The sequence below is a fragment of the Rhincodon typus genome, chromosome 22 (genome assembly GCF_021869965.1).
Source record: "Rhincodon typus isolate 14 chromosome 22, sRhiTyp1.1, whole genome shotgun sequence".
NCBI lineage: Eukaryota > Metazoa > Chordata > Chondrichthyes > Orectolobiformes > Rhincodontidae > Rhincodon > Rhincodon typus.
Window position 1 is genome coordinate 7,163,351 of NC_063353.1, and position 27,829 is coordinate 7,191,179.

General features: G+C 41.0%; 1 protein-coding gene across 6 annotated transcripts in view; it reads left to right on the forward strand.

Moving 5' to 3' along the window:
* Positions 1–27,829, forward strand: part of abcc9 (ATP-binding cassette, sub-family C (CFTR/MRP), member 9) — a 172,563-nt gene that overhangs the window by 94,757 nt on the left and 49,977 nt on the right. For 5 of the 6 annotated variants that reach the window (XM_048610046.1, XM_048610047.1, XM_048610049.1 and 2 more), the window contains 10 exons: positions 427–499; positions 2,306–2,411; positions 5,071–5,109; positions 6,890–6,928; positions 11,068–11,166; positions 13,810–13,894; positions 14,927–15,007; positions 16,947–17,084; positions 20,835–20,960; positions 23,350–23,449. In XM_048610046.1, the coding sequence (XP_048466003.1) occupies positions 427–499; positions 2,306–2,411; positions 5,071–5,109; positions 6,890–6,928; positions 11,068–11,166; positions 13,810–13,894; positions 14,927–15,007; positions 16,947–17,084; positions 20,835–20,960; positions 23,350–23,449 (886 nt within the window). The remainder of the gene's footprint in view (positions 1–426; positions 500–2,305; positions 2,412–5,070; positions 5,110–6,889; positions 6,929–11,067; positions 11,167–13,809; positions 13,895–14,926; positions 15,008–16,946; positions 17,085–20,834; positions 20,961–23,349; positions 23,450–27,829) is intronic. The other variant, XM_048610048.1, reaches the window with a different exon arrangement.

A 27,829-nucleotide genomic window follows, 5' to 3' on the forward strand; every position in this document is an offset into this window, starting at 1 on the left:
CTTGGCCAGCTATGTTCATCCAGCTCTATACCTAAAAATAGTGAACAGTTCTTTTTTCAGACTAAAGATGGGCTGATGGATCTCTGTTCAGGACACTACTATTTCTGATTTATATTAATGCTGTGGACTTGGTATACAGAGCATAATTTCAAAATTTGTGAATGATACTACAGTCAGAAATGCAATACAAAATGAGGAATAGTAACAGATTTCAGAAGTCCATAGGTAGATCAGTGGAGTGAGTAGAAAAATGCAAATAAAATTTAACACAAAGTGCAAAATCATACATTTAGTTTGAAGGATGAGGAAAGGTGAAATGATTTCAAATGTTTAGGAAATAAATGAAAATAAAACACTCCTAAATAACTTGCTGATGCCGGTTTGAATGGAATGCTTCCTCACTTTAGAATATTTTTTAAATGGCAGGTTACTGATGGGTCCTTTTCATGGGGTAGTGGCATGGCAACTCTTTCTAACATCAGCATCAGAATTCCAACAGGTAAAACGTACCGACCTCTGTTGTTGAGAGGAATCTTGTTCTGTGATTTGTGCAACAAGCAATCTTTTACTAAAGCTTTATGTTAAATGTAAAGTGCTCTTGCTGAAAACAGACAGACGTGTAATTAAAATATTATAATCACAGGTAATGGAATGGTGATGAGTATTAATGTTAGTCCCTGATTTTCAAGCATAAAATGTGTAATTTGTTTAGCTCATCATTATAAAGTGCTTGATAACAGTCTGCCATTTTGTGAATTTATACCTCAGCATTCATCCCACCCTCGGGTGACTGTGTGGAGTTTGCACATTCTCCCCGTGTCGGTGTGGGTTTCCATTCAGTGCTCCGGTTTCCTCCCACAGTCCAAACATGTGCAGATTAGATGGATCCGCCAGGCTAAATTGCCCATAGTGTCCAGGGATGTGTAGGCTCAGCAGTTAGCCATTGTAAATACGGGGTTATGGGGATAGGGCTGCATCTGATTGGTATGTTGTTTGGAGGGTCGATGCAGACTCAATGGGGTGAATGGCTTCTCTCTGCACTGTTGGGATTCTGTGATTCTCCTTCCACATCCCTCTATTTCACCCCTCCCTCTACCCACCCCCTTTCTCCACTCCCCATTTAGGGGTGGCTCAGTGGTTAGCACTGCTGCCTCGCAGTGCCAGGAACCTGAGTTTGATTCCACCATCGGGGGACTGTCTGTGTGGAGTTTGCACATTCTCCCCATGTCTGTGTGGGTTTCCTCCCAGTGCTCCGGTTTCCTCCCACAGTCCAAAGATGTGCAGGCTAGGTGGATTGGCCATGCTAAATTGCTCATAGTGTTCAGGGATGTGTAGATTAGGTTATAGGGGGATGAGTCTGGGTGGGATGCTCTGAGGGTTGGTATGGACTTGTTGGGCTGAAGGGCCTGTTTCCATACTGTAAGTATTCTATGACCTATTATTTCCTTGCAAGCTGGTGGCAGCACCAGTGAGTTTTTGCTGTTTTCTGCTTTCTCTGTTCTCCTCATCTAACTTTTGGTGACCTCCCACTAGTGCTCACAATTCACCTTGTATATGGGACAATCAAAGACAGTATTATCTACTGTTCTCTCCTTCATTGAGATGTTCTTCACGTCTCCTTTCCTTACCAAGCCCATGAGTTCTTGTATCTCCTCAATGCCAAATGTTGTTTGTTAACTGTGCTATGAAGCACTAAGACATGTTTTACGATGCAAGCTATCACCGTATTTAATTAGAACATTTGACCTTTCCAGATTTGATGAACAAGGAATTTGCAGATTGTCCTGAAAGACACAAGATATCCCCAACTCAAGAAATACCTAAGTTTGATGTTTAATGTCTCCAAACTAACATTGGCAGAACTCAAATCTAAATTGACGCAAAGCTTAATTTGATAAGAAAATCACATTTTCCAAAATACTAGATTAGAGAGTGGAGTTCTTACGCTTTGTTGTCTGTTCTCCATTTTATGCACCTCTCGTGTTGGTTAAGAGTAAGTGAAATGATAACATTTTAGTCATCTCCTTAATTTCGTGTAAAAAAACTTGCAGTTGAGAATATAACCATGAAGAAGAAAGGGAATATGAATAGATTAATGACATCAAGACTGTGTTATGAACTCTGAGTGACCTTATTTACACCATCTCTTAGATTGACTTTTTTACAACCTTATTAAAAAGCAAGCTATTTTAAGGTTTCTGCAACACTACTCATTTTGCCTAAAGCAACTTTCTGGAAAAGGTTTTGTGACAGATTATTCACTACAGGAGTGATGAACAGTTCCTTGATTATAATTTCTTCCCAGGTCAACTGACGATGATTGTCGGTCAAGTGGGATGTGGAAAATCTTCACTTCTCCTTGCTACCCTTGGAGAAATGTTGAAAGTTTCTGGGAAAGTTTACTGGAGCAAGTAAGTAAAATAATTGTCAGCAACAATGAAGAAGATCACCTCATTTTATTTCCCTGTTGCAAAACGTAGACAGACGGCCCTCACTATGTGGTATACTCTCCATCTCTCTGATTCTTGCCTCTTCAGAATCCCGATTTTCATTCGCAGCATCATATTTTAAAATTTGTTCTTAGGATGCAGGCTTCCTCCTTGAACTGTTCCAATCCAGATGTTGTAAGTGCGTCCACAGTGCTGTTAGGAAGGGTGTTCCAGAATTTTAACCCTACAACAGTGAAGGAATGAGAATATATATCCAAGTCAGGATGATGGGTGGCTTGGTGGGGGATTTGAAAGTGGTGCTGTTCCTCCTGTTCTTGTCCATTGAGGGAACAGAGGTTATGGCTTTGGAAGATGCTATTAAAGGAACCTTGGTGAGTTGCTGCAGTGCATTTTGTAGATATTTCACAATACTGCCACTGCCTGATGATGGTGTGGAGCTAGGGAACATTTAAGGTTAAGGATGAGGTGCCAATCAAATGCATTGCTTTTTTTTCCCCCTAGTTGTCAAGTTTCAAAGCAAGTGGAAAGTATTCCATCATACATTTGACTTGTGCCTTGTAGATGGAGGACACATCAATTCTTTTATGGGATATGGGCATTACAGGCAAAACCAACAATTTTTCCCCATTTCAAATGCCCCTTGAGAAGTTGGTGGTGAACTGCGTTCTTGAACTCTTGCAGTCCAACTGTTGTAGGTACTCCCATTGTAACAACATGAAGGGAGTAGCAGAATGTTGAACCAGTGACAATTAAGGAATAGTGATGTGGTTCCAAGTCAGGATGGTGTGTACCTTGGAAAAGAATTACAAGTGGTGGTGTTGCCAGACTTCTACTGCCCCTGTCCTTCTATGTGGCAAAGGTTTGGAAGTACTGCTGGGACTGCAGATCGGTGATGGAGGGAGCAAACATGTAAGGTCACGATGGGTGTCAGATGAAGTGGATTACTTTGTCCTGGATGGTGTCAACCTTCTTGAACAGTGTTAGAGCTGCACTCATCCAGGCATGAGGGGAAGAATCCATCACACTTATTTCTTTTCCTTTGTAGGTAGTGGACAGGTTTGGGGTTATAGGTTGTTCATTACTCACCTCAAAGTTCCCAGTCTCTGACTGACTCTTGTAGCTACAATATTTGTGTGGCTGATGGAGTTCAGTTTTGGTCAGTAGTAACCCATAGGATGTTGACAGTGAGGGATTCAGCAATGGTAATACTGTTGAAGGTCAAGGGGCAGTGGTTAGATTCTTTCTGGTTGGAGATGGTCATTGCCTGATATGAATGTTACTGACCACTTATCATCCTGGATGTTGTCCAGGTCTTGTTGCTTGCAGACATCAGCTGCTTCTGCACACAAGAAGTTACAAATGCACCTGAAGTCTGTGCAAATATTAGTGATCATCCCCACTTCTTACCATTTAATAGAAGCAAGGTCATTGATGAAACAGCCAAATATGATTGGGAATAGGACGGTACTCTGAGGAGCACCTCAATGATATCCTGGGGTTGAGATGATTGGCCTCCAACAAATATAACCATCATCCACTGTTTTATGTATGTGTCCAACCAGCAGAGACCTTTCCCCTTGATTCCCATTGGCGTCAATTTTGGCAGGACTCCTTGATGCCATATTCAGTTATTAGCAGTTGTGCCTTAAGACACCTAAATTCCAAGTTCAGAGATTCCCTCTCCTAATCTTCTGCCTGTTTACCTTCCACGTCTCCTCTATTAGCTCTGTCCATGTTCTGCTCGCTTATCTGTAAAGCACATTGTAATATTATTTCTATGTTAAAGTTGTCATAAAAATGCAAAAGGATTATCTTTGACCAGTGGTAACACAAGCTCTATAAAACAATCACTATAGATTTCAGCATATTTGAAGTAAATAGCATGTGCAGATGACAGGTCTAACAATGCGCAGGTTACGGTGGATTGGCCATGCTAAATTGTCCATAGTGGCCAGGGATGTGCAGGCTATGTGGATTAGCCATGGGAAATGCAGGGTTACAGGGGTAGGGTGGGGATGTGAGTTTGGGTGGGTTGCCCTTCAGAGGGTTGTGCAGACTCGATAGGCCAAATGGCCTTTGTCTGCACTGTAAGGATTCTATAATTCTATGATTCTAGGACTTGGAAGGAAGGGTAACTGTGACCATATGTTAGTACAAGCATAAGCAAGTTTCTCGGTAATATAATTGGTTTGCCGGCATAGACTACCCTGGTAGTCTTCCTGTTGAATGAGTTCTTACGGAGGGAGGGGGATTGTTGAATTGTCATATAGGGTTAACAATGATAAAGTGATGTTGAAGTGCTAGATATTGTAACGTGTTGCCACATCTGCAAAGTAAATTACTGAATGCTGTATGGAATGCTATCAGAATCTGGATGTTTGCTTATTTCTGTTGTAGTTCTGTCAATTGAATACAACATTCTATGGCGAAAAAGTGCATCTTTAACTCTGTAAATGTAGTTGAAGTGCAGGAAACTACTGCAGAATTTATGACCTAAATGATCAATCTTTTAATGTTAAATATCATAATCAACAGCAACTGAGCTCATCGTCATTGTATTTTCCAATGTTGTCTAATCTTGTGGATAGTTATTTTTTTTTGTTTTTGATGTAAATTACAGAGAGCCTGCAAATGAAATGAACCAGGATGCAACATTAAGGTATTTTGAGCTACATTTAATTTTCATACTAATTTGCCCCAGGTAGAATGTTTTTAAGTGTTCTGAATGATGACTGATCCAGTTTATTCGAACCATCTTATTTTGAAGAATGTTGTTTTCTTCTTCACTTTATTGTCTGAACACTGTTTCTGTATTTGGAATTAATTGTTCCCTCCAGGTTTCTTCTGTTCCCTTCTTTTAAGATACAGTTCTACAAGTGCCTGCCCTTTTTCTGGTACTTACTGCTCATCCTTCATGCATGAGCCTTTACTGCATATACTTTGACACCCTTACCCAGTACAAGTCTAATAATCTCAGCCTTCAAAGCTCCAATTGTACCTCAGCACCCATAGCCTTTTGAAGTAGAGTGTCCTGGATTTGCACTACCATTCATGTGAAAATTTGCTTCCCAATTTCCCTCCCAAATTTCAAGATTCCCTTGATCTTGATGCTGGCTCCACAGGCAACACAGAACCAGAGGGAGACCATTCACCCCCAACCCTCAAACCTACCTGTGCTTCCATTTGATCAAATCATTTCTGGCCTGCACTTTAACTGCAAGCTCCCATTTTCTGCCCTACACTTGCTTAACACTAAGGCATTATTGATATTTTCAGTTGAGTGCAAGAAGGTATTGAGCACACTTGCCTTCATTGCTCAGACCCTTGAGTATAGGAGTTGGGACGCCATGTTGAAGTTGTACAGGACGTTGATGAGGCCTCTTCTGGATTACTGTGTCCAATTCTGGTCATCCTGTTATAAGGAAAGATATTATTAAACTGGAGGGGGCTCAGAAAAGATTTACCAGGATGTTGCTGGGAATGGTAGGTTTGAGTTATAAAGGAGAGGCTGGATAGGCTGGGACTTTTTTTTTTTCACTGGAGTGTAGGAGGTCGGGGGGTGACCTTAAAGAGGTTTATAAAATCATGAGGTGTATGGATAAAGTGAATGGCAGGTGTCTTTTCCCGAGGGTGGGGGATTTCAAGACTACGGGACATATTTTTAAATAAGAGGAGAAAGATTTTAAAAAGACATAAGGAGCAACTCTTTTACACAGAGAGTGGTTTGTGTGTGAAATGAACTTCCAGAGGAAGTGTGCATGCAGGTACAGTTACAACATTTAAAAGACATTTAGATAAGTACATGAATAAGAAATGTTGGGAGGGAAAAGGGGCAAGCGTAGGCAGGTGGGACTAATTTAGTTTTGGAACATGGTTGGTGTGGACTGGTTGAACGGTATAGTCTGTTTCCCTGTTGGTGTCTATTTTAACAGCCTTTTGGAGGAGACCATTTAGATTCCACAGCCTGTTATGCAATGAAGAACTTCCTGAATCACTTGGCTATTTTTTAATTTTACTAAATGTTTTTAAATGTTGAAATATTTTTCATAATTTTACTGTTACATTCCTTTGTTCTGGTCTACCCCCGCCAGAGGAAACAGTGTCTCTTTGTTTACACAATCAAGCCTTTTCAACTATTAAAGGCTTTGATTTTGTGACATTCTATAAAACAGCTGGATGTGTTGGGAAGAGAGACTTTGTATATTCCTTGATAGTCATTTCCTAAGATTAAGAGACACTTTCAAGGTCATCACCTGGGGTTTTATATTTTTGCAGTGGTGCATTATGTCTTGTTCCCTTTCACTTATGCCCTTTAAGAAGCAGCATATCCAGTGAGTGACAAAAAAATTAAAACCAGAAAGCTTCAGTTTTTTTTAAAGTAAGTCAGTTACTACCTCAAAAGCTTTTTTTTGCTAACTTGGTTTTACCATAAATTGCAGTGCACATGAGGTTGACCCTGTGTTCGAGGTGACTGGGAGGTACTCTATCTTACTCTTATCCAATTCACTAATTGTGTCATGTATTGTTTTTCTAGTGACACTTCATCCTGATAACCATCACACCAGTGGTAATGCTTTTTACACTTGTAACTAATCATTGCATTTTCTGCCATTTTCCACTCTTCCTTCTTTTTCATAGCAGTGTTTCTCTGCAACTTGGCTACTATGGCCCTGATTCTGTCAAAGCCATTACTGACCTTCAGTGAAAGGCCGCTTCTGTGTGTAATGTGTGTAATGGCATGTGGTGCCTGTCAATTGTGATCATGTTTAGCCCAACCTAAAATTAATTAGCATGGCAGACGCAATGGTTAATTTCCATCTTTGACAGTTTCAACAATCCTTGAAGATATACAAAGGATACTAGGTCAGAAGGGGGTCCGCATAAGATTGACAGACTTTAGCAAATTTGGCCCCCTTCCTCGTTCCCGTTCCACAAAGTTGTGTAAAACCTAATGCGTTACAGCTGGCATTCCTCAGTACAATGTGGTGAGAGGAATGCTCATTCGCATCAACAGGCAGTCTGTCCATCAGACAATGGACAATCCAGTTAGATATCCAAAGGAGAAAGACCTACAGCAGCAGCTTAAAGGGGGTGCCAGGTAGAGGGAAACCACGCAACACCTCAGCGGGGCAGGCAGCTCTTTTTGTGGAATTTGCAGCTGTACCTTCTTGCCATTAGATGCCTTTTGAGGATTGAAATCCACCAGTGACTGCCCAAAAATGAGTCCTCACACTCCACCCAACTTTGCTCAAGAGCTATTTAGTTTAGATTGACATTGGCCATCTTCCTGTCTGTCCCGCCCATGGTCGTTGGGTGGGAATTGGGCAGAGACTGTAATGGCATTGCTGATCCTACTTCTGGTGCCAAACTCAAAATATTTGCAGAAGCATGAGACCCTCACATACTTCAGGTAAGATCTCTAAAGGTCAAGGTAAACATATGTTGAACATGTTTCTTTTCAAAGCATCACTGGCAAGGACAGTATTTATTGCCCATCCCAAAATTTCCTGCGGAATGTGGTGGTGAGCCACCTCCTTGAACATTTTCAGTCAATCTGGTCCACAGTTCTTTTGGGAAGGGAATTCCAACATTTTAACTTGAAGGAATGTTAATATAGTTCCACGTCAGGATGATGCAACTTTGGAGTGCAACATTGCAGGTGGTGGACTTCCCATGTGTTTGCTGCCATTTTCCTTTAATCTTGGCTTGGGACCAGCACCAATACAACTGGCTTCATTATACCAGTCTGTCATTGCCCACCACTCGTGTGTAGAGCTGGATCTCTCTTACCAGGACTAAGCTGGAATAGGGTTTGAACTTCATATGTATTGATTCTCAGGCAGGAACACTACCTCCAAGCAATAATCTCCACTTTATTAACCTGTCCTTTCAGCAATTAAATCCCCCAGGATTGTATGTGGGGATTGAAAACAAAGAGGTTTGTGCTAAAAGTGTCAACAGGAAACAGAATAATGGGAAATAATTGAACCTTGGCTTTTAGCTGCAAGATTAAGGCTAGTGGATTAAACGTCAAGACAGGATCATTCATGTCTAATCTTGCAGTTACAGTAACTTCTCATTCAGCAATTGGGCTGCTGCTTACAGAAAACAAGGCACATAAATTGGATTGGGCCTCTGCTGAGAAGATGTTGAAGGAGGTGATCGGAGAATGAATGGAAGGAAAGGACATTTTCTGTTACATTTAAAACGTAGAAACACAGACGAGGAGAGAGAAAAGACATAAGGTGCATCTAATTTAGCTTCAAGCATCCTGGTAGTTGCTTGAGAGAATTTTAAAATCAGAACAGGGAATCTCAAATGGCCGACCAAGACACCCATATCGTGCATGGAATTACCTGTCCATGTGACCCCCTAGGTCTATGCTTGTACCCTAAGAACCACCTCCCTAATTATCTGACATTCCCGGTAGATCTTCTCTCACCCTTTCTATCACATGTGCTTGTCTAGTTTCTATTTGAATGCATTTATGCTTTTTGCCTGCAGTAGTAAGTTCCACTTTCTAACTGCTCTCTGGGGAAAGAAGTTCCTTCTGATTTTGGTATTGGATTTATTAATGATTGTCTTACAATTATGAACACTGGTTTTGGATGCCCTACAAATGGCTCTTTCTCATCTATGTCAACCCACCAAATCTCTTCATAATTTTATAGCCCTGTATTAGATCATTTCTTATCCTTCCTTCATAGAGGGAAGTACTCCAACCAGTTCAGTCTTACACCATGGTTCTAACTTCTCAAACCTAGTATCTAGGCAGTTGGTCTTGAGTATTTGCATTGTGCTCAACAATGACACAAGGCTCCATGGCTCTAACGGGAGTCCCATATCTTCACCGAAGGACATTGTTATCCTGAATCTGGGTCATTCCAGTCATCTGTTGTGGACCTGAATGATATTGCATAGCTAGTAGATCATCACACCCTCAAAGTCACAGTTTTCCTACACTGGTTGATGGGGATTATGTCCATTCTGAGAATAATGGACCAGGGCAGCACAGACAGTCTTTGGATTTACTGCCACCTTATTCCCTGAGGTATAGAGGGTTATCAACTGTATCCACATATGCATCAAGACACTGACAGACCAGCCAGATTTCTCAAGAGAACAGATTTTGACTTAATGAATCTCCAGTTGATATGGGACTACAGGAAGCACATATTGCAAATCTGTGCCTGTTTCCTGGGTGGCTGTGATGGATTCCTTCATCCTGTGAAAGTACCAGGTGTGCCAACTGTTTAGACCAACATCCAGACACTGTGGGTGTCTCTTGGGGCATGAGCATTGCCCTCTGAAGATGTGGCTCCTTGCATTCAGCCACAGATATAGATACTACAGACAATGCCACACACTTACATTGGACAGGCCAGTGACATGTGCTGTCATTGGCTTGAACAGTCAGTGCATGTTGGCTTCCTGTACGAACCAGCCAAGGTTTATTATGTTTGTGGTTGTCTGTTGGGTGCTGTATGATATGAAGAGATCTGGGGATGGAGGAAGAGGAAGGACCTGGAACACTACAACCTTCCGTGGAGCAGGATGGGGACGAGGAAAGAAGGAGACGTAGCAGTTCAAACTGCATCCAGGCCTAAGAGGGGGAACATGGCCAAAGTCATCCTAAGCCTCAGGGCCATGAGGTGGCTGGCATGGTAGCAAGCCCAATATTAATTCAGCACCATGTCAGTATTAACTGAGCACCTCTTAGTCAAACAAGTCTGCAATCTACCTTCTGTCGGAGAGAGAAAAATCATTCAGCATGTACTAAACTAATCCATAGTTGCCCAAAAACATTGAGAATGTGGTCTGCATTGCCAACAGTTTCTGACAAGAAATAAGAACATTCAAATTGGATCGAAGGCCAAAGCAATAACTATTAAAGGGAGAGTTAGTGAAACAGTCTGGGAAAATATTACTCATGTGATCCTAAAGTACATCTAATGGTGTGGCAGCATGAGTTCTTGTCCATTTCCCATGGGTGCGTGCCCACATCAGTGCTGAGGTGTCTGATAATCCATCACAGCAGTGGATGGCATGGTGGCCCCTGACAAAGTAACCATGCCCCAACTGCAGGCCTTTCCAACTGCTACTAAATGGCGTGACACTGAACTTTCCTCTGAGCCAATTTAACCGTTTGCATTTGTAAATCACATTGTGTCATTGAGGTTACTGTGATGAGAGATAGGGGCCTAGAAATGACGTGGACATTGGATTCCCTACTCCAGATTAAAAGCACAGTGCCTCCATCTCTCTAATGGATGGTAGATCATAGAGAGCTCTGAAGCAAGAAACACAGCATAGACTGATTTGGAAAAGGGAAAAGAGATTAGGTTAGAACGAAGAACTTTAAAGGGAGGAAATAACAACAAAAAAAGAACTAGGGGAAACGGGACACTATATACATGCTATGACTAGCCCTGTTTTCAATAGCAATTCAAAACATTGCAAAATATAAACAAAATAGAAGTTCAATGAGAGCAATAATCTGTCATGACTGTTTTGAATCAGGGCCATTCTATCCTAATTGCTTTGTGCTTTTTAAAAATGTGATGAAGTTGCTGTTTTCTATTGGAATGAAATAACTGTTTACTTCAATTTTGAGCAGAAACCGAAACTCTGTTGCTTATTCTGCTCAGAAACCTTGGCTCCTAAACACAACTGTGGAGGAGAACATCACGTTTGGGAGCCCCTTTATAAAGCAAAGGTAATTAAAGCTACTGTAACTTGGGGCAAAGTGAAAAGAATGGGCTGGAAAATGCTGCAATAATACATCCCACGGCAAGTTAATGTGTGTTGGAATTTTACCCTCACTGTTCACATTCACTATACTTGCACCTCAATTTCTGACTCGTGATAGTAATAAGTATACAGTAATGTCGCATCCGAGATCTTGTGAACATTGTGTCCAATGGTCTTTCTCCTTGAACAGTTAAAGGAAAAGCAACACAATGAATGGTAGCCCTCAGCCACATACAATTCTATAAGTGTGGTCCAAATAAGGTTCGACATAGGTTTAGTGTAACTTCTACTTTTCAGTTCTTTCCCTCTGGGAATAAAGTGGAGTGCTTGGTTTTTTTTTAATGTACTTGCTAAGTTGTGGCACAGTTTTTAGTGAGTGATCTGTTTGTACTCTGAGTGTTCACCCACCATGACTTGTACCTTCCAAGTAACAAGCGATCTTCCTATTCTTGCTGTTAAAATGGATCACCCTATATGTCCACATCATGGGCATAATCTTTCAAGCCTGAAGGAGGAGAGCTTGGAGACAGGAAGGCAGTTTACTCAGGTGGGTTCCAAGAAACCTGTTGCCTTTCCCTCTCTGCCTGAAGTAAGTTAGAGATAGAGTCATACAACATGGAACCAGATCCTTCAGTTCAACCAGTCCATGCCGACCATAATCCCAAACTAAACTAGTCCCACCTGCCTGCACTTGGCCCATATCCCTCCAAATCTTTCCTATTCATGTGCTTATCCAAATGTCTTTCAAACATTGTAATTTTACTCGCATCCACCACTTCCTCTGGAAGTTCATGCCACACATGAACCACAATCTGCATTAAAAAAAGGTTTCCCCTCATGTCCTTTAAATCTTTCTCCTCTCACCTTAAAAATATGGCCTCTAGTCTTGACATCCCCCACCCTAGGGAAAAGACGCCATTTGCCTTATTTATGGCCCTCATGATTTTATAAACCTCGATAGGGTCACCCCTCAACATCATACAGTCCATGAAAAAAATCCAAGCCTCTCCTTATAACTCAAACCTTTCATTCACAGCAACATTTTGGTAAATCTTTTTCTGAACCCTCTCCAGTTTGGTATTACCATTCCTATGACCAAAAATCCTGACGACTAAGGTCCCAGCATTTTTGTGCGGGTGGGGTGGCTTTAAGGGTTAAAGGTAGGGGATGTCTGAAGCAAGAACAAGGGGTAGATTTCAGCAACCATCCCCCTGTCTTATGTCTAGTCCCTTAATCATGCACTAACTAGTGCAGACTGAGGGACTGCCCCCACTCCCCTAAATGATCACCTGCCTCACTGGTTTACCACTTGGCAGGCTGACACTGTTTCCTCCAACCTGGAGGGGAGATTATTACAGACCATGTGGGAATAGGCCCTTAACTGGTCATTACTTGGCAATATGAGGACCTCAACTGCAATTAACCTGAACCCCATCATAAGGAAAGTGGACCTTGATCCAGCTTCCTCAGAAGTTGGGACATTGTTGAGATTGTACAGAATATCAGTAAGGCCTCTTCTGGAGTATTGTGTCCAATTCCAGTCATCCTGTTCCACCTGGCAGCTACACCCTTAGCCAAGATGCTGCTGAGTGTGAGAGCTTTTGACGCTGATGGGTTCATTTTGTCAAGACCATTTCAGGAATGTATAAGCCTCATTCAAGTCACTCCTCACTTGAAAACAAGACGAGCAGTCTAACCTATCCTCATAAGAGAACCCACTCATTCCAGATACCAATCTTGTCACCTCAAGTGCTTTCTGCTTTAAATAAGAAGAGCAACACTGCACACAGAGTACTTGAGAAACAGTCTCAACAATGTCCAGTATAACTGAAGTTTAACATCCTTACTTTTGTGTTCAATACCTCTCTTAATAAAGAATTGCATTCCATTAGCCTTCTTGATTATGAGCTGTATCTCCATCCTATCTTCTGACTCATGCTTTAAACAGTTAAATTCCCCTGCACTTAGGAATTCTGAAGTTGTTCTTGATGTAATTAATACTCTGCTTTTTCATTCTTCCTGATAAAGTGAACAATCTCACCTTTTCCCACATTATACTCCAAGTGACATATTTTACTCACTCACTTAACTTATCTATAACTGCCCGCAAACTCCTGATGTCCTCTTCACAACATACTCACTGACTCATCTTTGTGTAATTTGCGAATTTAGCCACTTTGCCTTTATTCCTTTCGTCTACGTTCTTGGTGTAAATTGTCAAAAAGTTGAACTCCCAGAACAGACCCTTGTGGGTTACCATTTACCACATCCTACCAATTAGGCAAAGACCCATTTATGCTTACACAGCCAGCCAATCTTCTATTAATGCATTTTGAAGATATGTCTTTGTAACTTGTCAATTAAGAATCCTTAACATTGGTTTTCTCCCTAAACGGAATCAAAAGTTTATGAATCTTTGTTAACATTCTTCCTTTGGTTCTGCTCCTGCCCATTGCAATGCTCGTGTTTGCATTTGGGCTGATATTTACATAGCCTCCAAAGTTAATGTCCTACGTTCATTCAAAATCGTGAGCACTATTGAAGAATCACTTTAATTTAGATGGAAACATTCTGTGGCACTCACCACTTTCATTTCTCACCCTCTAAGGTACAAAGCCGTCATTGATGCCTGCTCCCTTCAGCCTGACATTGACCTGTTACCATTTGGAGACCAAACCGAGATTGGAGAGAGGGTAAACACTGGGAAATATATTACTTTTTTCCAAACGATTCTATTCACAAGCTTGATTAAGGTCTTGAATGCTCCTATGTACTTAGAATTCTGAATTTATATCAAGACCCTATTGGGGTGATACTCATTTTGGGCAGTAGTACTCACTGATAGGCATTGGGCTACACTGGCTACTAATTCACAACTGGCCTGTTCTGTACTACCACTGAAAGTGACCTAACCCTCATGGAGTCAGGCTTGCTTTTACATGAATGACAATGCCTGGATATTGTGGCTATCTCAGCAATTCACTTTAGAAAATAATCACTGTAGAACTGGATGGAGTGGTTGAAGAGATCAGAAGAAAAGCACTTGTTTTCAACACACGATCCTGCTGAATGCATCAGATTTGTGAATGTAAAATTCAAATCATGAGTACATGAGTAAAATGATTCAAAACAATCTAAATTGCCAGATCGTCCTTTTGCTTCTATGTAGAAGTGGGATGGATTTACAAACAAATTGTTGGATTGTTGCATTTTAGAGTTCCACTTTTTTTACAATTACAGTGCTAAAAGACTAGCCAGCAATGGCAACCCTGTGTAAGCATGAGTAAGATACAATGTTATTGGTAACTGGATGGATTACAGGCACTGTGGTTGCGTGGTACCTTGTGTTTTGTCCACTACATCCTTGTGCAAGGTTGTGTTCATGTCACCATTATCAGGAGTGGACCATTGAGACATAGCTTCTAGCTTTTACACATCACAGTTCTGCTGGATAATGAATACATGACCCTGTACCTGAGTATAACCATGGGGTTCATGTTTCCATTTCTGTTTTAGAATTGCCTGTCATTACCAGTAAATCACCTCAGTGTTTTTAGTTTTCCACTTAATATAATCCACCAAGCCCGTTTATTGGATCATGACAGTGCTATTTCAACAATTCTATAAGTATGGAGACAAAGCATTTTACAATATAATGTTTTTTTAAAAAATATTCTGCATCAAAATACAATTATATTAATAATGTGATCTCTTTGCTGGCACAGGGAATTAACCTGAGTGGAGGTCAGAAACAGAGAATCTGTGTAGCTCGAGCCCTGTATCAAAACACAAGTACAGTATTCCTGGTAAGAAATCATGCTTTTCATTGGGAATTATGTGCTTTGATTCTGTTTTAGCTTCTTTGTTGATCAGCTGAAAATTATACAGAATATTTGGTGTTATCCTCTTTACAAAATTTCCCAGCAGTCTGTCTGATTGTTTAATCAACAGTGTTTTTTCGAAGGGTCTGGTATTGGAATCCTTTAAAGGGATTTAAATCCTTTCATAAACTGAGGAATTCCTGCTCCTCCTTGGATAATGGGATTTTTCACTCATCATTTGAGTCATTCTTGCTAATTTAACTTTCTCAACAGTAGTGGGAATAAAAATATATATGTAATTGTTTGTGGAGCTAGAAGAACACAGCAGGCCAGGCAGCATCAGAGGAGCAGGAAAGTTGACGTTTCGGATAGGGATCCTTCTTCAGAAATTTCATGACCCAAAATGTCAACTTTCCTGCTCCTCTAATGCTGCCTGGCCTGCTGTGTTCCTCCAGCTCCACACTGTTATGTTTGACTCCAACATCGGCAGTTCTTACTATCTCTATATGTAATTGTTTGTTTGTCCTGCAGACACTGTGAGGCCTTTAGAGTTATCTCCCTGACTCAGCAAAAAAATCAGCAGATGGTAGCCAATTCATCATAGTCTTTGGAAAGTCTTTTGGGTATATTACAACTGTGGCAGTTGCTGAAGAATGGATGATTGCCCTAAATGTTCGACAGCTGTTGGTTTTGGAAATGCCAGAGAGCCTAACAATTACTTAACATTTACTTTGTGACAGTCCTTCTATTTAAAGTTTTAAAGCAAACTAACTGTGCACGATAATTGTCACAGCAGCATTGGAAAATGCCATTTGTTTATTGGTTAGCAAAACAGTGCCAAAACTGCAAGGTTCTGATACTTTGTTTAGCTTGGACAGTACACAACAGCATGTTTAAAAGCTACACAAAGCTCTGTTGGCCCTAAACTAACTAAGGAACAGGACTTGTGCAATAGTTGGAGGTTTACAAAAGTGATACTAAAGTTAAAAAGATTAAATTATGAACAATAGATACATCTATGTGGTTAAATTTCTCTTGTGAGTAGATGGTTGAGGACTGATCTAATAGAGGTTTATAATTGATAAGAAGTTCTTATAGATTTGATGCAGAAAAAAATTTACTTTTGATGAGTAATTCCAGACTGAAGAGGCATAATTTGAAGAATAGGATTAATTAGCCAATTCGGGAGTAAGATCAGGAAGGACTTTTTCAATCAAAGGCTAGTAGAACTCTTAAAATCTCTCACCCCACCTCCCAAAACAAAAGCCATAGGCTCTTGCATAATTGGAGTTTTTCAGACTGAAGTCAGTTGATTTTTCTGAGATAAGGGTATCAAGCAATATGGATCGAAGATTCAAATGGTTCAAATTGAGTTGAGTACAGATCAATATAAATGGTGGAACAGGCTCAAAGAGCTTACTAGCCTTCTCCTATTCCTATATTCCCACTTTCCAGAAAGAGCCATAGTATATTATGTTCTACAGGGCAGCTCTTATTTCTGATACAAGAGTTATTGTCAACTCTCCCATACTCTCCAGAAGCCCACAAGAAATACAGATTATGGTGAGAAAACTAGGATCAAAACCAGTGGGTTTGGGAAAATAGACAATCGGAGATAGATTAAAGAGCTGTTTGACTGGCAGTCAAGAATTGTTCTGATTGGTAGTTGGCGCAGGAAGGCTACCACTATGTATATGGGATGTTGGGTGACTTACGGCAAGAGTGTGGGATGGAGCAGTTAGAAGTCATCTGATCCAAATTGCCTTATCAACCTTAGTTAAAAGTGTATTAAATGGCTTTCTACCTCATAATCTCACCAAGCTTTTTGGTAATTTCATCAAGTACAGGAAATGTATTCTCTGCTTAAAACATTTGTCTGTTTCTATAAAATCACAACATTTACACTGTTTCTGTCCCCCATCAGGATGATCCATTCTCTGCATTGGATATTCACCTGAGTGATCACCTCATGCAAGAAGGAATCCTTAAATTTCTCCGTGAAGACAAGCGAACTGTAGCTCTAGTAACACATAAGCTGCAGTATCTGACCCATGCTGACTGGGTAAGTGAGAAGAATGAGCAACCCAGGCCTGAGCATCTTGCAACTAATGCTTCAGAGTACATCTTGAGTTTATGCAAGAGTTTAAAATGGTACAAAGAATAACAGCAAGCCGACAGCCTGTTTTACTTATCATAGAATAGTTGGACAGAACATTGGACATTGCAGCCAGACTCAACCCCAAACCATTTCCCCATGGCCCTGCAATTTTTTTCTTTTCTTGTAATTATCTAATTCCCTTCTGAAAACTACAATTTGAATTTGTCTCAATCATGCACTCAGGCAGTGCATTCCAAATCCTAACTTGCCGTATAAAAAGGGCTCTCCTTTCTGCAAACCTTAAATATGTGTTCTCGTGCTCTTGATCCTTCTGCTAATGAGAACAGTTTCTCTCCTTGAGCTCTGTCTAGATGCCTTGTGATTTTGAGACCCTTGATCAAATCTTCTCTTAACCTTCTTTCCTCTCAGGAGAACAAGTCTACTTTCTCTAATCTGTTGCAGTTACTGAATTACACTTCAATGTAAATAAAAAGCTGGAGGGATCTGGCACAGGTTGCCCACTTGCCCACTTGATAACATCCAGTTAATATAGTCACAAAGATATACAGCATGAAAACAGACCCTTCAGTTCAACTTGTCCATGCTAATCAGATATTCTATATTAATCTAGTCCCATTTGCCAGTATTGGGCTCATATTCCTCTAACCTTTCCTATTCATACACCCATCCAGATGCCTTTTAAATGTTGTAATAATACCAGCCTCCACCACTACCTCTGGCAGCTCATTCCATACATGCACCACCCTCTGCATGAAAAAAGTTTCCCCTTGGGTCTCTTGAAAATCTTTCCCCTCTCACCTTAAACCTATGCCCTCTAGTTTTGGACTCGCTTACCCTGGGGTAAAGACCTTGACTATTTACCCCATCCATGCCCCTCATGATTTTATAAACTTCCAGAAGGTCACCCCTCATCCTCCAACACTCCAGAGAAAATAGCCCCAGTTTATTCAGCCTCTCCCTATAGCTCAAACCCTCTAACCCTGGCAACATTCTTGTAAATCTTTTCTGAGCCCTTTCAGGTTTCACAACATCTTTCCTATAGCAGGGAGACCAGAATTGAACACTCTGTTCTAAAAGTGGCCTAACCAATGTCCTGTACAGCTGCAACACGACCTCCTCACTCCTTTCCACAATACACTGGCCAATAAAGGCAAGTGTACCAAAAACCACCTTTTCTTTACTACCCTCTCTACTTGTGACTCCGCCTTCAAGGAGCTATGAACATGCACCCCAAGGTCTCTTACCATGCACTGTCAAAATCCTAACCTGTATTTTTCAGTAGCTATAATACCAATTGGGTTTTATTTCAAGTGAAGTCAACTTACATGGTGTTTAAAAGCATTGTCAGATATAAATGAAGAATTTAGTTTAATTTCTGCTTTGTATCAAAATTGAAGAAAAATCAGATGGCTATGAGATTACTTTTCACACTGCTAGGAACAGGAGTAGGCCATTCAGCCCTTCAAACCTACTCCTCCCTGGCTGATTTGATAGTAATATTAAATCAACATTCCCGCTGACCCCTGATAATTTTTCAGCCACATCCTTAAAAATAATCGATCTACTTCTGCCTCAAAATTATTCAGGGACTCATTTTCTACAACCGGTTTAGGTAGAGAATTGTGAAGAGTCATGGGTCTGAAAAAGAATTTCATGCAACTATTTTAAATGGGCAACCAATGATTTTTAAACAGACTTATAGAGTCATACAATACGGAAACAGACCCTTCAGTCCAACCAGTCTGTGCTGACCATAATCCCAAACTAACTGAGTCCCATTTGCCTGCATTTGGCCTATATTGCTCCAAACATTTCTTATTCATGTACTTATCTAAATGTCTTGTAAACATTGTAACTGTATCCACATCCACCACTTCCGCAGGAGGTTCATTCCACGCACGAACCACTCTCTGTGTAAAATAGTTGCCCCTCAAGTCTTTTTTAAATCTTTCTCCTATCACCTTAAAAAAAATCCCCTTGTCTTGAAATCTCCCACCCTAGGGAGATCTCCCACACCTGCCATTCACCCTTACCTATATTCCCCATGATTTTATAAGCCTCTATAGGGTCACCCCTCAACTTCTTACACTCCAGCGAAAGAAGTCCCAGCCTATCCAGCCTCTCCCTAAAACTCTAAACTCCCAGTCCCGGCAACATCCTGGTGAATCTCTTCTGAACCTTCGCCAGCTTAATGATATCCTTCCTTTAACAGTGGCCCTAATTCGAAATTTTGGTGATGATTCCAATAGTGTTGACTTACATTGAGAAGGAATAATTTTATCTTCAAACAAGCAAGTTGTAAAAACAAAGTGAACATAGATGTACACTTAATTAATAGACTTGTAGAATCAAGTTCCCTGCTTTGCACAAGCAATAGTTAAATGAGGCTTGACAAATCAGATCACATGTTGAATTACAGAAGCTCAGTCAAAACCTGTTGAAAGATCATAAGAAATAGGAGTAGGAGATGGCCATTCAGCCCCCTTCAAGCCTACTATGCCATTCAAGAAGACCATGCCTGATCTGACTGTGGTCTTAGCTCAATTTTCCTGCCCACCACTCCCATAATGTCTGGCTCCTCTGATCGAAAAACTGTCCAGCTCAGCCTTAAGTATGCTCAATGTCTGAGAATACACTGCTTCCTGGGAAGAAACTCCCTAGAACTAACGACTGTCCAAAGTGAAGAAATTCCTCCTAATTTCCACATGAAAGAGATACCACTTATTTTTAAAGTCTGCACATAGTTCTAGTGTCTCCCACAAGGGAAAACTTTCTTTCAGCATCTCCCTTGTCAAGCCCTCTCAGAATCTCGCACGTCAATTTAATCGTTCCTTATTCATCTGAATTGCAATGAAAATGGGCCAGTCTTTTCTTCATAAGACCATTCCTTTATTCTAGGAATCAGCCGAGTGAACTTTCTCTGAAAATGCATCTTGCTTCAAAATGATTTCTTTATTGAGTAAGTCAAGCATGGACAATGTGAAGCTTGAAGTTTCTATTTACTTCAGTGTTACATGTGATTTATAAGTAAATTTAATGATTAGTTTTGGCCTGAATATGATAATTATGATAGTTGCTGCCTTTGAATAGGCAGGTACTCATGAAGTCCTCAGTATAATACGCCATATGGAGTTATAGAGTCATACAGCACAGAAACAGACCCTTCAGTCCAACTTGTCCATGCCAACCAAGTTTCCCAAACTAGTCCCACTTGCCTGTAATAAAAACCAAAAGAACTGTGGATGCTGCAAATCAAGAACAAAAACAAAAGTTACTGGAAAAGCTCAGCAGGTCTGGCAGCATCTGTGAAGAAAAAAAATCAGAGTTAACATTTTGGTTCCTCAGAGGAAAGGTCACCGGACCCGAAACGTTAACTCTGATTTTTTTTTTCTTCACAGATGCTGCCAGATCCGCTGAGCTTTTCCAGCAACTTCTGTTTTTGTTCCCACATGCCCATGTTTGGCCCACATCCCTCTCCAACTTTCCTTTTGATGTACTTGTCCAAATGTTTTTTAAATGTTGTAACTACCAATGAAGGAGTATTGTATCATATTCTTTATCACTCATAGGAATCATGAAATCATAGAATGATAAAACACAGCGAAAGGTGATTTGAGCCATTGTAACAGTGTTTGGGATGGTAAAACAGCAAGTAAGAATTTTCTGTGACTCAGCTGTTTCTCTATTTTTCAGATAATTGCTATGAAAGATGGCAGCATCATAAGAGAAGGCACATTGAAGGACTTTCAGAATCATGATGTAGAGTTATACGAACAATGGAAAACACTCATGAACCGACAGGATCAGGAATTTGAAAAGGTAACGTATGAACCTATGAACCTCTGTTCTGACTTTACAAACATCCACTGTTCTCACCAGCCTATAAGGCAACTTGCAGCAAGATTTGTCTCTGTTCATTTCAACACGGAGAAAGATACAGGCTGCAAGCCAATAATTTCCCAATATATGCTACTTTCTAATTGCCCTCTTCACTGTCGAAGAGCAAAGAGGGTAACACTAAATATACACCAAGATGCTAAAGCTATTGAAATGGTGAACAATGCTAAATAGTCATTTGTTGCTGCACCTAATTGAGCTCATACATTAAATCTCTGTGATCTACATGGAATAATTTAAGAACAATCCAGCCCAGTCTACTCGTACAATCACAGAATGAATTGCAACAAAGAACAACGCCAGCCCACCCATTTAGCTCGTGCAAGCTCCCCCAGAACAAAACAGTCAGTCCCAGACCCCTGCTCAGTCCTTTAGCTCTCCACATTTAATTCTTTCAAGTGCCCGTACAATTTCCATTTGAAATTACCCGCACCATCCTTATAGACAGCAAGGTTCAGATCTTTGAACGAACAAAGTTCTTTGTTATTTCTCTCCCCCACCAAACCACCCTGTAACTCTTGCCCCTAGATCCTTCGATCAGTGTCCCTTAGTCCTTGTACTATCAGCTAATGTGAACTGTTCTTCCTTCTATCGTAATGAATGCTATGATCAAACCATTGCTCAACCTCTCTAGCATCAAGGAGAACGACTCCAGATATTCCAAACTGAAACCCCTCCCATCCCTGTTGCCATTCTGGCAAATCTCTTTCCACCCCCTCGGAGACCTTCATTTCTTTTCTAGAGCGTGGTGACCAGAACTGGGCCTGATACTCCAGCTGGGGCCTTCCCACAGCTTTAGAAACATTCAACATAACTCCACTGCTTTATAGTCGAGGCCAGGATTTTGGTTTTTGTTTGATCATCAGTACTGAGCCAGTAGGATATTCATGTTTCCATTTAGTTGCCTCAGTGTTGCTATCATTTCCCTGTGAGCACCCAAAAGGATATCTTTGTCCTGTATGTGGTGGAATAGTGTCTACTCCATTAGCACTAGTTTAGGAAGTCAGACTTGATAGCATTTATAGAGCTGCTTGGATTTTCATATTCTGGATTGAGGAATAGGGACTGGATGTCTTTGGGTCAGTGTTAAAGGAGAAGGACAATTAGCAAACAATGAGGTTGTAAAGTACACAAGATGATATCAAATTGTGCAAATGGACCTCTATTATTTTCTATTGGCTGCAATGGATTCAATGAGGAGGTGAAGATGGAAGGGTGCAGACTGGAACTGGCTCTCATCCTCCTTTGTTCTGATTTGAAAAACAAAGTGGTGTAGTTTTGCTTTGAATCAGCGATCATAACATGAAGTCAGAGAGTTGGTGTCATGTTCTTTCGATTAATGGTAACAGGAAAGAAAGCGACTGTCTCAGTGGGGGTATAATTGGTGTCTGACATCCCTGCTGAAGTATAAAAGTCCACCCAATAGGATGTGGCAGGATAGGTGAGCTTTGGGTGATAATGCAAAATGACTACGATTAGGTCAGCTGACTGCTGTACACATCTCTCAGCTTGAAGTTTCCTGCAAGGAGTTAAATGTCGGTCTTGGGTCTAAATGGATCAAAGGGTATGGGGAGAACAGGGGCCTGAGTTAGATTATCAGCCATGATCGTATTGAATAGCACAGCAGACCCAAAAGACTGAATGATGTACTCCTGCTCCTATTGTTGATATTTCAGTTTCCATGAGAACACCGATCTGAAGAGGTTTACAATGAGTATCCATTTGGACACCACCACCCTACCCTCCACACCCCCATCTTTTATCACGGACATCCCAAGTTAGAATTTTCTTCAATAAATTCTGATGCTTTGGAACAGTAGCTGGAGCAATCATAGAATCCCTACAGTGTGGAAGCTGGTCATTCAGCCTATTGAGTCCATACTGACCCCCTGAAAAGCATCCTTCCCATTCTCCACAATCCTGCTTTTCTCATGGATAATCCACCCATCCATGGACACAACAGGCAATTTAGCATGGCCAGTCCACCTAACCTGCACATCTTTAGACTGTGGGAGTAAACTGGAACACCCGGAGGAAACTCACATAGACATGGGGAAAATGTCCAAAATCCACACAGACAGTCGCCAAAGGGAGGAGTCAAACCCAGATCCCTGGCGCTGTGAGCCACTACATCATCCGTTTGTGGGATAGTTTACCTGAGAAAAAAACAGAAGGTGCCTGTAAAATACTAGTGTTCTTTAATTGTGGCAGTGTCATAGACTTAGTGTGAAACCTGCCTCCTTAAGACAATTACTTAATTAATTTGGCTGCAGTCAATTAAAACATTTCTGTCCTTTTCTCTTCTCCCCAGGAGACTGAAGGTGAAAGCCAAACAATTCTAGAAAGAAAAACTTTGCGAAGGGCAATGTATTCACGAGAAGCCAAAGCCCAGTTGGATGATGAAGATGAAGGTTGGCATATCTCTCTCTTATTGCTCATTACATCATGGTGCCACTTTGCTTTCACCTGGGTGGGTTGGGAACAGAGCAAGAGTGTGACATAAGCTCCAGTACCATTTAATCAACAACGTCACAACCACTAACTTTTAGATTTTCACCAAAGGTGTGACCTGTCCAAGCGAAGCTGAGAACAGAAGGGCATTCCTGATTTAGGATGCAATGGCCACTGGTCGTACAAGGTCTTCAGTGTATGGGCAACAGGGCCAGGGACAGAAATCACAGACTGTGTGCTGCGTCTGGTCTGGACTCCATGAGCACTATGATCCCTGCCCCGACCTGAATAGTGTCCCCTCCCGCTGAACTGGATCTCAGTGACCCCGACCCAACCCGGGCACAGTGACTCCAGTACAGTGAGCCTAGAGCCTTAGACCCCAGTTACTTAGGCCCTGATATACCCTGCCTGGCAGACACCATGCAACTCTTTTCAATGGACAGCTGACTGTGGGCTCAAATAGAACCATTCACCTGTATGGATCCAATGGATTCAACACCTCTGAGTTGAAATTTTGTCTAGGCTCTCAAATAGATCCAACATGTCCTCTCACCTCCATGTCAGGTGGATGTTCTAATTAGACCATGAGTGGATCATTTACCATCCACTGGAATTCAAGTTGAACCTAGTTCCTCTGAAATTCTGTTCCATTATTGCTGTGGCCATGTTCCAATTGATGCTCATCCTTTGTCTCTCCCCACTGTCTTGGCACCCTTCTCTATTCATATGTGACAGGGTCTTTATTTGGAAATTCCACTGATTTCCTGGTCACAGCACTTTTATACTCATGAGATATCAAGTCAGTTTCACAGTGTATAATCATTTAAGTTTAAAATAGAACTACTTTTTATAGTTCACAAGTCTTAGGTTGGGGCAGGTTAAAAAAACAGAGATAGTGGGAACTGCCGATGCTGGAGAATCTGAGATAACAAGGTGTACAGCTGGATGAACACAGCAAGCCAAGCAGCATCAGAGGAGCAGGAAAGCTGACGTTTCGGGTCTGGACCCTTCAGAAAATTTTTCTGAAGCCTTTTTCTGAAGAAGGGTCCAGACCTGAAACGTCAGCTTTCCTGCTCCTCTGATGCTGCTTGGCCTGCTGTGTTCATCCAGCTGTACACCTTGTTATCTCTTTAACAAGAACAGCTTCTGTTTTAAGAATCTTCTCTCCAAGATGGAAAGGCTAATTCAGAGGAGAGTGGTTGACCCACGATACCAAGTACCCCAAACTGGCACATGAATAGTAAAAAGACATCCCTTGTCAGGTGATTTCCCTCTTGGCTAGAGAATATGTGTAATCTGAAAGAGGGAAGAACATGGAAAGAAGGCAGACTGTAAAATGATAAAGATCAATTGAATTTCTAAAGCTGAATCAACCAGATTTTTGTTGATTATGGGTTTCAAAGTATATGAAGCAAGAAATGGAATGGATTAACAACTCAAATGACCTTTTCTGTCCCTTTACCTTGTACCATTATCCAATTTGACATTTAATCTCTGTTGCCATCCTATTTATTCTTTCCATTTTCCCCACACCCACACTAATCTTCCACACTTCTGTGCTTGCTTCTCTGTCATATATCTCTTTTACCAGTTCTGATGAAATGCCAATGACCTAAAACATTGATCCAGGTTGCCATCTTCAAGGCGGGTAGTGGGAGTTGGGAAATGTCCTTGCTTGGCAAGCCTGACTCTGGAGGAAGTGTCTATAAAGATGTAATTTCTGTTCTGGGGGAGGGTTTGTTAAAAGGAGTTGGGCCTGTCACCACCAGAAAGAATACAGAGGAATGCACAAAGGGGGCATGTCCCAGTGATAATAAAGTTAGTAAGGCCTTCCAGCCCTCACCTCTCATGCCCCCTCAGCCCACATACACTCCTCATGATGCCCACCAGCACCCCACGGCCCTTCATAACATCACATAATGTTGCCCCTCCCCTGGCCCACCTTTCTATTTGCCCCTCATTCTATTTGCCCCCACAAAACAATGCCTCTCACCCACCCCCTGAAGCTCCTGATGCCCAAGGTAAGGCACTTCAAATGCCCATTTACCCATTATACAGTGTATTAAACCAATAAACCCTATAGAGATAACAGGATGTAATAAAAAGACCATAGAAACAGTGATTAATTCCAAAAAATTGCTTTTACTACAGCCCAGTAAAAGTGTCAATAATCCAAATACTTTAAAGTGTCAATAACATTAGCTGAACATACTTGCACACTTCTAATCTTATGTAAATAAGCATTGAGTAATGACCATAAATTAGAGATCCAGAGCTATCAATCAAGTGATGTTGTCCCAGGGCACAGCCATAACAACACTTCAATAAATGACTGGGCTCTGAGCCAAATATCATGAAGCAGAACAGATGTGGTAGTAGCTGTTGCTTACCCTCATCCCTCTCGCTGCTCAGGGCCTCAAACAGTCCTTAGAGGCAAAACAGCATTTTACTTGCACTTTTTTCAATTTAGTGTACAATATTTGGCACTTGGCACTGAGGATCAAATACAGTTTGGGTAATCCTTTTGGGAACACTGTACCTGCAAGATCCTGAACTTCCTTTAGTCTGTCTTGTAATTTTCTGCCACACACCCAGACTGACATCTCTGTTCTTGGTCTTCTACACTGTTATTATCTTGATGAACAGTTTCCAACATTTTTTTCATTTAACAACCTATTTTTCTCATCAACCTGTTCTGAGATGTTATTACACACCTCTGTGACCAGGTGGGACTTGAACCTGGGCCTCCTGGTCCAGGGGTAGGGACACTGCAGTGCTCAACAAGCGAGCTCCCTGTGAACAGCTTTCAATGCTTCACCTTTCAATTAAGTATTTTACAGCCTTCCAGATTCAACAGTGAGTGTAGGAATTGCAAACAGTAATCTCTGCCCCTTTTTTTATTTGTACAGCAGTTGTTGTTTGTTTTCTGCTATTCCCTTTAACATCTCCTGGATCCATCTTTTCTTTCTTGTCCCATCTCCATCTCCTTCTGCTTTCTGTAATTCTCAATTCGTCTTTGAATCTCTCCATACTTCCACGCAGTCAAAGACCTTCCCTTATGCAATCCACGTTGCCTCTTCCCTACCTATGCATATTCCTAAAACTTGTAATATTTCTAATGTGTTCCAATTCTAATAAAAGGTCATTGATCAGAATTGTCTCTCTTTCCACAGATATTGACTGACCTGCTGAGTTTTTCCAGTATTTTGTTTTCATTTGAAAGTTCCAACATCTGTATTACTTTGCTTTTGTTGCTGTGACCAATTAGCTCTTAATTGCTAGGTTGCTAATAAAATAAGTGGTAGCACATAAAATCAATGTTTTTGAAGAGATTATGATGCTTGGTTGTAAATATGTTGATCAAATCTTTATGAAATTCTCTTGCTCTTTCAATGCTGTCAGAAAGCTAATTTGAAATATTATCAAATTATCACTTTTTTGCATTGGTCAGCATTTCCATCTTATAGAAAGTGCTTGTTTATTGCTATATAATTATAACTCCAAAGTAGCTGCTTGATAATACAGAACTTAAGCAGTGCTAAAAAGCTATAGTTATCAAGACTGAAACGCAGGAAAACCAATTTTGGATAAGACAACAATTTATGCAACATGAGTAAAAGGTGCTGATTGATACAATTAGAGTTAAGGTAAGCATGAAGCCATAATAGGAACTGTTAACTGTCAATCTTAATTAACTGATTAAGTTGACTGATTTTTAAAAATGTATTCATGAAATAATGGCATCACTGACCAGGCAGCATTTATTGCCCATCCCTAATTGCCCAGAGGGCAATTTAGAGTCAACCACATTGCTGTGGGTCTGGTGTCACACGTGAGCCAGACCAAGTAAGGATGGTAGTTTCCTTCCCTAAAGGGCATTAGTGAACCAGATGGGTCTTTCCAACAATTGACAATGGGTTCATGGTCATCATTAGATTCTTAATTCCAAATATTTTATTGAATTCAAATTCTACCATCTGTCGTGGCGGGATTCAAACCCGGGTCCCCAGAACATTACCTGTGTCTCTGGATTAACAGTCCAGCAATAATGCCACTAGGCTATCGCCTCACCAGTTTTTCAGGCCATTGCCATGGAAATTCTTCACCTTCATATCTTTTTTCTGCAATGTTTAACTTCAAAGTTATGTACAGTGGGAAGTTGATGTTTGTATTCATGATGATGATACTGATATGGGCAGCACAGTGGCTCAGTGGTTAGCACTGCTGCCTGACAGCGTTAGGGACCCAGGTTTGATCCCAACCTTGGGAAACTGTCTGTGTGGAGTTTGCACGTTCTCCCCGTGTCTGTGTGGGTTTCCGCCAGGTGCTCCGGTTTCCTC